This window comes from Leuciscus leuciscus (assembly GCF_965113295.1).
Source record: "Leuciscus leuciscus genome assembly, chromosome: 13".
In the NCBI taxonomy this organism is placed as follows: Eukaryota; Metazoa; Chordata; class Actinopteri; order Cypriniformes; family Leuciscidae; genus Leuciscus; species Leuciscus leuciscus.
The window spans coordinates 42,645,241-42,655,240 of NC_138737.1; the positions used below are offsets into that span (position 1 = coordinate 42,645,241).

At 44.9% G+C, this 10,000-nt stretch overlaps 1 protein-coding gene across 2 annotated transcripts in view; it reads right to left on the minus strand.

Moving 5' to 3' along the window:
• Nucleotides 1–10,000, minus strand: part of ift122 (intraflagellar transport 122 homolog (Chlamydomonas)) — a 57,374-nt gene that overhangs the window by 33,109 nt on the left and 14,265 nt on the right. For both annotated transcript variants that reach the window (XM_082187378.1, XM_082187377.1), the window contains exons 5-11: nucleotides 9,895–9,971; nucleotides 7,639–7,705; nucleotides 7,244–7,390; nucleotides 5,084–5,159; nucleotides 3,311–3,502; nucleotides 1,810–1,948; nucleotides 1,181–1,383 (exon numbers count right to left, since the gene is read on the minus strand). In XM_082187378.1, the coding sequence (XP_082043504.1) occupies nucleotides 1,181–1,383; nucleotides 1,810–1,948; nucleotides 3,311–3,502; nucleotides 5,084–5,159; nucleotides 7,244–7,390; nucleotides 7,639–7,705; nucleotides 9,895–9,971 (901 nt within the window). The remainder of the gene's footprint in view (nucleotides 1–1,180; nucleotides 1,384–1,809; nucleotides 1,949–3,310; nucleotides 3,503–5,083; nucleotides 5,160–7,243; nucleotides 7,391–7,638; nucleotides 7,706–9,894; nucleotides 9,972–10,000) is intronic.

Consider the following 10,000-nt stretch of genomic DNA (forward strand, 5'->3'; position numbering starts at 1 on the left):
AGGCCAATGTAATACGGCAGGGCTTGGAGGGGAGCGCCGGAGCCTTTAGGGATGACGCAGCATCGGGTGAAAGATAAGATGCCAGTGTCTCTTCCACCCGCAGCATCACCCCATAGCCGTTCTCTTTCAAGCCCAAAATAGAGGAATATATATGGACATTTTGGGCTCAAAAGCCAGAGCGGCTTATTACAGGGTCTCGACACCTCGGTGGAGATCGGTGATGAATGGAAGGCTCCGGCGAGAAGGCAGTGACCGAGCCTGCAGGAAACGATAATCTAGTTTGCTCTTTTTAAACGTCTCCTGCTTCTCGGATAGCCATTCAATACTTAATCTGGCCACTGCTCTGATCACAACCTCCAGCAGCTCCTTGAAGGCAGGAGAATGGGGTGGCGAGTCCTCTGATTCTCCTGCCTCGATGCCCAAAATATCAAACTCCTCTGAGCCAGATAATTCGAGCATCAGGTCCTCGTCCTGGGCGAAAGAAGCCGCAGAAGAGCGGTCTTCCGACTCCTGAACGGGACCGACACGTGGACGCTGAATGCTGAGACAGGGCCGAAGCCGTCTCAACATCCTCAGCCAGCTCCATCTGCGATCCCCATGTGTGAAGACGCCTCGGCAGACGAGGGTCCCGATCCACGGGGAGCGTGAGCCGGTCTCATGGAACAGGGCCCGGCGGGAGCGGAGCGTTCTGAGAGGCAGCAAGTCACTGCACAGACAACACCCTCGAGCGCTTCATTCCACATACACATCACACAGAGCGAGTGTGTGTAACCCTCGCTCAAATAGCGCAGGCAAGGGGACGCACACTGCCTGAACACTTTCTTACTCGCCATACTGAAACATATATGAGAATACTGGGACAAACAACACCGAATAAGACGCACAAGGCAACATAGAACGCTTATAGCTTTTGCTACGCCGTCGCATGACGTCATGTGGTACCAATCGAGATTGGACTAATTCCATACAGGCTTCAGACGCATCACGCTGGAGGCGTTCCCCAAAGTGTCGTCTTTCGACGCAGCGTCTCGTTTAAACACTTTTCTTGTTGATCTTCATGCAAACTTTCTTAAAGTTGAGAAAAAAAACTTGAATCTCCATCATTCACTGGTCGCTCTGATGTAACATCACATGACTTGGCACATTCAGCACGGTCACATGACTTCACCAGTGTCTTTACCTGACAGAGGATGATGTGTTGTGAGCAGACGACCAGCAGGTTGCACTCGAAGCGTCTGCAGATCTTCTCTTTGACGCGGTAATGCATGTCGTTGGAGTCGTCGGAGTGAAGCTCGTAGATCAGGATCTTCTCCGGAAGCTGAATGGCCAGTCGGCTGCGGTAGATGGCGATCTTCTTCACCAACTCACGGCACTTTATTCGCACTGGCAGGGGAAATTCAAGAAAGCACAGATATGGATCACATTCAAGACTATCACAAGGAATTCTGGGACAGACCCCTCCACCTCCCCAGCTCCACCTGCCCAGATCTGCTTCAGGATCTTACAAGCTCACAGCCGCGTGTCTGTCTGGCTATTAGCAGTAGCAATCATCAGCCGAGATCGAACACATTACCACATTACCTACTCACAGAGTTGCTAAACTGAAATAAATACACACACATACACACACACACACACACGGACACATAAATGAAGAAAGTAAAGAAAGATGTTCCCATTGTTATGTCTCCTGCAGATATATCATCATCCTGTCATATCTGATTCCTCAGGTTATTTGCTCCCAGCTGTGTCTGAGGGTGGCATGTGTGAACATGATGATGTCATGTGTAAAGTGTGATGTCACGGCACCTTTCTGCTCGGTGATGAGGTGCTGCACGATGACGTCGGTCATGCTGTCCCTGTAGGCATAGCGGTCCTTGTATAAGCCATGAACCGTGCTGAAGATGAGCTGGAAGAAGGCGATGGTGCCATCCTGGCAGCCTAAAACCTGCGGGACACACAGACTCACGTCAGCTTCAGCTAATGCTGCTAACTCAACATCTTCAGCTAATGCTGCAAACTCAAACTCAACATCTTCAGCTAATGCTGCTAACTCAACATCTTCAGCTAATGCTGCAAACTCAAACTCAACATCTTCAGCTAATGCTGCAAACTCAACATCTTCAGCTAATGCTGCTAACTCAACATCTTCAGCTAATGCTGCTAACTCAACATCTTCAGCTAATGCTGCAAACTCAACATCTTCAGCTAATGCTGCAAACTCAACATCTTCAGCTAATGCTGCAAACTCAACATCTTCAGCTAATGCTGCTAACTCAACATCTTCAGCTAATGCTGCAAACTCAACATCTTCAGCTAATGCTGCAAACTCAACATCTTCAGCTAATGCTGCTAACTCAACATCTTCAGCTAATGCTGCTAACTCAACATCTTCAGCTAATGCTGCAAACTCAACATCTTCAGCTAATGCGGCAAACTCAACATCTTCAGCTAATGCTGCTAACTCAACATCTTCAGCTAATGCTGCTAACTCAACATCTTCAGCTAATGCTGCTAACTCAACATCTTCAGCTAATGCTGCTAACTCAACATCTTCAGCTAATGCTGCAAACTCAACATCTTCAGCTAATGCTGCTAACTCAACATCTTCAGCTAATGCTGCAAACTCAACATCTTCAGCTAATGCTGCAAACTCAACATCTTCAGCTAATGCTGCTAACTCAACATCTTCAGCTAATGCTGCAAACTCAACATCTTCAGCTAATGCTGCAAACTCAACATCTTCAGCTAATGCTGCTAACTCAACATCTTCAGCTAATGCTGCAAACTCAACATCTTCAGCTAATGCTGCTAACTCAACATCTTCAGCTAATGCTGCAAACTCAACATCTTCAGCTAATGCTGCAAACTCAACATCTTCAGCTAATGCTGCAAACTCAATATCTTCAGCTAATGCTGCAAACTCGGTGTTAGAGAAAAGCAGAGTTGTGATTTGTAGCTCGGTATGATTTTCACACGAGTAATAAACTCACGTTCTCACACATCTCATTCTCTGATTAAAGATGCACTGTAACATTTTACACCTTTAATCTGCTATTAATAAACTGCCTGAAATAGAGGCGAGAACAGCAGAGAAATGAACCAAATCTCACAAACACTGTCGAGAAAGTGTCATATGGCACTGATGTTGTTGTGCTACAGTGAATTTACACTGATTTAAATTAATGTTATTTATAATTTGTATAACTTACAGTAATGATTATAATGAAGATCAATAGCCCAGACATATTCACACAGCTAGCTAGCCTTATCACTGAATATTTCCATGAGTAAGTGCAAACTCTCGGACCACGTAGTTGGAGTCGGGCTTGACACGGCAAGTCCAGACCCAGGAGTTCTGCTCCCCGACGGTGCCGAGCCGAACCCCGTCTCGGGTGTAGAGCGAGGCCTGTCGGTCCGAGCCGCTCATCACCAGGTACTCGCCCTTCGAGAAGAAGCTCACGCAGCAGGGGTCAAAGGTCAGCGGACGGTCCTTCCCCACCTGCCAAACACACAAGCGCTGGTGAGAGTGAGGGAAACATAATCTCTGTGTTTCACTGATATGTCTGGACTAAAGCCAGTGTTGAAAAATGCATTGCAGTGAGTGTGTTTATGTGTGTGTGTGTGTGTGTGTGTGTGTGTGTGTGTGTGTGTGTGTGTGTGTGTGTGTGTGTGTGTGTGTGTGTGCTTGTATTTTCATGTCATGTATTTTCAGTGCATGATTGTATATTGAATATCCCTCATCAGCAAGACTTCCCCGTAAACTGTTTAACGAGCTCTGAGAACAGCGCAGTAATGAAGTGTGTGTGTGTGTTTAACAAGCGCTGTAATGAAGTGTGTGTTCAGACAGCACTGCAGGCCACGGCATTACAGTCGCATAACGAGCGCTGCATACTTTCCCTTAATCACTACACTTCCCATGAGCACCTGGGGCGGGACATGTGTAAAGCTGTAAAGATCATAATGTTTTCCAGGACGCTGGTGGTTCGGCTCCACATGATGTCTCCTATTAAACCTGTTTATAGAGATCGTATGGAAAATTGCATGTCTTGCTCATTTGAAACACGACTTTAACGTAGAGCAGACTTATGGAGAGTCCAGGTCAAGCACGAGCATCACTAATGGCTCCAGTGATCTACTTTACTGCATCATATTAACATGGAATCATGACTAACTCAACAAGAGCTGCAGAATAACATCACTCAAACTTATAACTGTAAAATATAAATCTCTGGTGTCCAGACCAGACAAAAAAATGCACCGTTTGTGTGTGTGTCTCTTTAAATGCAAATGAGCTTTAGCTCCGCCTCCATTCAGAAGAGGGCGGAGTCTTTACATGAGCTTCAGAAACTCCGGCAATAACAGAACAGGCCAATCTCACTCATCCAGAATCCCAGAATAACCAGTAGCGAGTGCAGCCTTACGGAGAGACTCAGGAAGAGCTTCTGAATGTTAGTGGAGACATTTCTGTAGTTGTTGTGGAGTTACATTGATCATCTCATCATCATGTTTAACTTCTCCACAAGTGTCCACAGTTCCTGAGGTGTTTATAAGACAGCGGTGACATGTTCTGGTCAATAGTGTTCAGTGCTCGTCTGTGCTCAACCACAGAACAGTTTCAGGCTTTGCTGGATCTTCATCATTGCGTTAGAACTGGTCTCTGTTGTCGCTTGTGGAACCAAATGTCGGCTGGTGTGTGTAAACGTGCAGATTAAGGGCCGCTAATATTATAATAAGATCCTGATATGCAAAACAACTTCAGCAAGTATCATGACATCACAGCCACGAGCTCATTAACACACGTGTGCCTCGTCGTCATCATCATCATCAGCGGATCAGTGTCGTGCCGCTGGACTTGCTCTCGTCAGGCCGTACAGCGGATCGCAACACATTCAGTGCGAGTGTTAGGATGAGGTTTGATCACTGGACAGGAACACTAGACAACAGACTATATTAAAATAAAGACTAACGAATCTGAAAAGCACAGCAGAAGCATTCGGTTGGCTGATCAGTGGGACTGGACCTCTCCGAGACCGTGGCCTGACAGGCTGGTGTAATAAAGCAAGCAGTGACACACACACACCTGTTTCCCACTCAGCTGGTAGAACGACAGCTTCTGTCCCCAGTCAGCCACTGCCAAGATATCGTTGTGTTCATCCCTGAAACACACACACACACACACGTGATGCATACTGTATGCTTCAACCCTTCTGTGATTCAGTGAGATGTCTGCGACTGCTCTTATGCAGTGGCTCCCCCTGGTGTCTGATCACACACACTGCATGAGTTTCACACAGATCAACACAAGGCATGGTCAAGTTCAGACGTCCCCTTCTCTGGAAGGTTTGAGATGTTCACTACGATCTGAGGAAATGTCCACACCTATAAACAGTTTGCTTTGTTATGAAACAGGGATTAAAATTGAATGTCATTTTGCATGATTTATAGTTATTACTGTATATGTAACACACAATGACACTGTAAAATAAAGTGTAACCCTACATTTTTATGTAACTGATTTAAAGCTACACTGTGTGATATTTTCCCCCATCTAGCGGTGAAATTGTATATGACTACCCAGTGAATATTAGTTTCTGTTCCTTTCAATTTCGAGGGCGTTTTAACTCCTACGGTGGCCGTATTATTCCAAGATTAACATGGTTTCCAGTTCGACTTCGTCCAATTGCGCCTTTAAAACTATCACCTGTGATCCGTCGCAGCACAGATTTATGTTACAAGGTAAACAATACTTTTTTCACCATTGACGTGAGGAAAAGTAACGCAAGTTATACTAGAGGTCCTTCTGGCGTTATGCACAACCATGCTATGGTTATACAAGCAACTATATTTTTACACAAATAGGCTGGATTACCTGTCGAGAAGAAAGCAGGCAACTTCGGCGTCCGTTTTAAAATCTTTGCTCCTCGAGCTCTTTCCATCTGGGAAAAGTTACTCCAGTATTGACTTTGGTCTTGCTGATTTGCCTGTCGCGTTGATGTTTTAATTCTCTCTTTGGCTTCCTTGGCGACTCTGTTACATGTCCTCGAGAACAGGCGTGATCCTCCATCAGCAATCTTTCAAATCTGCCGGCAGTCGCGAGTAATCTCCCCCTCGCATTCGTCTCTGTGTCACTGAGTGTAAAACGCGAAAGGCGAATCTTGAATTTACAGGTATGTCCCTCTTTGGCTAATGTAGTTTCAAGATGGAGGGGCAATATGGCGACCGTCATTCGAACCCCTCACCCGTATGTACTTTCAATGGCAGATTATAAACTTACGAGAATACTTTATTACTTGAAAGAAGTAAATATACATTAATGAGCACATATATTTTTGAAAGAACTAAGTGTTTTTTGCTAAGAATCAACTAAAAAAATTACACAGTGTAGCTTTAAAAAAAGTTCTGAACAGTCTTGAAGAAAAAAACTGATGTCTAACTTGTAGTTGTAGTGGTTTATATCACCGGGGTTAGGGTTAGGGTTAAGGGGATCCGGCTCACCAGGGCTAAGGCTCCTTACACACTGAGTCTGACGTTTTTTCGTATTCGTCATTCAGTGGCTCTGAATTGTAAAAACGCCTCTCGAAATGCTGGCTACGGATGCGAGAAATGCAGAAAATCAATTTTTTTATGATGGACAAGTTTCGGAGGCAGTGTGTAAACGTGATTGTCAACAACGTTTTTTGACGTGTGTTTCAGACGAGACATTCAGACTTTACAACCAGACAATTAAAGCCCGTCCATGCGACGCTCACGTCTAATGTCCATCAGGCGTCTCAGCTCGTCTTCATCTCCTGTTAACCCCTCGGGTCAGACTGCTCTCTCTTCATCTCCTGTTAACCCCTCGGGTCAGACTGCTCTCTCAGCGACTGTCTCGGCTCGGATACGAGTGCGATTACATTGTTCATTTCTGCCTAAACGACCCGAACTAAACGAAGGGAGAAAACAAGGCTGAAACCAACGGCTGTGAAAACGCTGTGACTCTTGGGGTTCAGTGAACATCTCAGTGTTTGCTTGATGGTTTTTAACAAATAACAGGATTGGAATGAGGAGACTCTGTGCTTGTCAAACGTCAGAGAATCACCTCCACTTTATCTAATGGAAAAACATTCAGACATTTGTCCAAAAGCTTGTGGTGTCACTGCATATAAGATCAGCTAAACACATGTTCACACTGTCAGTGATGATAGCTAGCAGAACTGTTATCATTAGCTGGTTATCATTAGCTGGATTATCTTGATCGTACTTGGACGGGTTCCAGGCGATGGACCAGATGGGCGAGGACGAGCCGCCCGGACGCTCGATCTTCACCTTCTCTTCTCCGCTCTTGTTTCTGATGCTCACGACACCGTTCATCATTCCCAGAGCCAGGTACTGGCCGTCGTTCGTCCACCTGAGATCACACACACATTAATTCATTCTCATCCTGGAAACGCTACGTGTGTCAGCAACTAAGTGAATAACACAACATACAATTAATAATTAGCTATAAGACATTTAAGATTCATACAAGACAAAAATCTAAAATGCGATCAGGTGGTAGATTTTTAAAAGCATGCGTTAAACGTTTCTCTGAATAAACGATGTCTATCTGCAGTGCGGTCCAGTCTACATCAGGGTCATGTGGATGTCCTCACTCACCCACAGCACGTGATCTTACTGCTCACTTTGTGTTTGGAGACGGACTTCTGTTCTGGAGACCACAGACCTGCGACCACACACACACACACACACACACACACGTCAACACAGCTGAAGAGCTTCTGAACCTGCAGATTCATGAACTGATGGAGTCACTGTCGCCCTTCGCTCGGTGTGAAAGACACTTAAAGCTGCAGTCTGTAAGAATAACAGCTAGTGGTGGACATAGGTACTGCAATCCACATTCAAAATATCAAAGATCGTTGTTTCCCCGCCTCTTCAGACTCGATGCTCACGCGGGTCGCCAGTTTGAGGACACACAACAGGAACGAGCGCAGTTGACAACGAAAGCCGAGGAGACTTACACACTGTAAGTTGATGAGTTGATTTATCCGAGTTTTAATATGCTCTCGTTCATAGAGATTTTTAGATGGAGACCGAGGCTTTTTAGGTCGGGTAGGTCGCTGTAATCTCTGACCAGTTTGTTTGCTCGTTTCCAAGGCTGTGATACACTGAGTTTCTGCTAACTGGCATCTTGTCGAAAAACTATTGGCTGAACTGGCAGTGGGCGGAGTCACACAGACCAAAACAACAACAGACTGACAACACTTCCGCACATTAAAGGGTAACTCAAGCCCGGGTCAGAGCCTGACTCTGGGTTAGCCCAGCGGAGACGGAGGGGACAAACCGAGGGCGGGGCTGAGCGGGGGGGCGTGCACATGTGACCCGCGTCTCAATAGCGCACGCTCTCTATAGGCATGTTCACATGAGGAGTTGCCATGAGAAAGACTGACATCTCTATCTTTTCATACAGATTACATAAACAGAGAATATTTGTTTTCGTTTGGAATTAGATAATTTAAGATATATTGCTTATGCCGGTGTGACTAGTATTCGCTGAGTTTTGTTTAAGTTTAGAGACGTGCTCCAGAAAAGAGTTCCCGGAGACGGAGAGGCAGAAAGCACCCCGTTTACTTTCTTTCTTTTACTAAAGCACAATGTTTAGTTTAGATTGTAAGTGGACACATTAAAAAGTAGACATTTAACAGTTTATTTTTTCATATTTCTTACGCCTGTATGACCATAAATGATGGAGTATTTTAAGTCTATTTTGCTGCTGTGTGGAAAAAATCCAGCAAAACCCGCCGGCGTGTTTGTCGACCCCAGAGGGTTAACTTTAGCCTAATAGGAAAGAACATAAATCGTGATTAAAAATATAGGCTATGCCCACTCACATCAAGACGCCGCTGCGGTGGTGGAGTCCATGCAGGAGGAGCAGCGTTTGGCACTGCGTCGCTTTACAACGCGAGCTGTTTGGAGAAGCTAAATAACTATATAAATGCTAAGCTAATATACGCTATCCTGATCGTTTTCAGTTCTCGCAATTCTAACTCCTGACTCACTACAGTGGTTTTGACGGAACACAATGTTTTTATACCAGGGGCTGAGCCTATGCCAAGGGTGTGGAGAGCTGGTGTCCTCTTACATCACGCGGGGAAACAACTTCCAATAGGAAAATTCAACTGCAGTAGCCACCGCTCAACCTGAAGAGGGCAGCACTCAGACATTCTTACACCATATATTGTAGAATTAAAACACTTTATACCCAAATGTCAAAAGATTTACTCGAATCAATGAACAGCACTAACAAAGCTCCAGTCTTACAGATCATTAACTAAAAGAAGTTGTTTTAGGGTTTAGTTACCCTTTAAAAGAACTGTTTTTCAGAGAAACGAGTATGTGAACTCAGCATGTTTTTATGCTTTAGTTTAGTAGAGTTACATACAGCACCTTTAATACTCAGTGACATTATTGATTTGACTGCAGTGACACTAGATGAACTGAATTGATCTGAATAATGACTCTATTGTCTTTACAGCTGGAATTGTCTCATATTAGATGATGTTTGCATCAGTAGCTGCGTTTACATGGACCCTGATGATCCGACTGTAATCAGACTAGTAGAACAGTCCGAATAAAGAAGTCACATGTAAACCACGACAGTCGTAGTGAACTGGCCAAACGCGATTAAAATTGTAAGGGTTGGTTTAAAGCTTTTCTAATCCATTTGATAGGAAACGAGGGGAGGCTGGAGGGATCCGGGACCCCCATAACAAGTCAAATATATATATAACGTGAATTGATTAATTTTTCATTTTCAGCCCTTTCAGCCACCTGTTGTATAGAGATCTCACAATCCACTGCCCTGCATTATTTCTTGCTTCAGTTGTAATTGTGTCACAAACACACACTCACCGAAGTCTCCCGAGGAACACGAGGCCAGCTGGTGTGTGACGGGGTTGTACGACACACACTGGATCGAGTCATTGTGACTGAGAGAAAAAAACACAAATACACACGA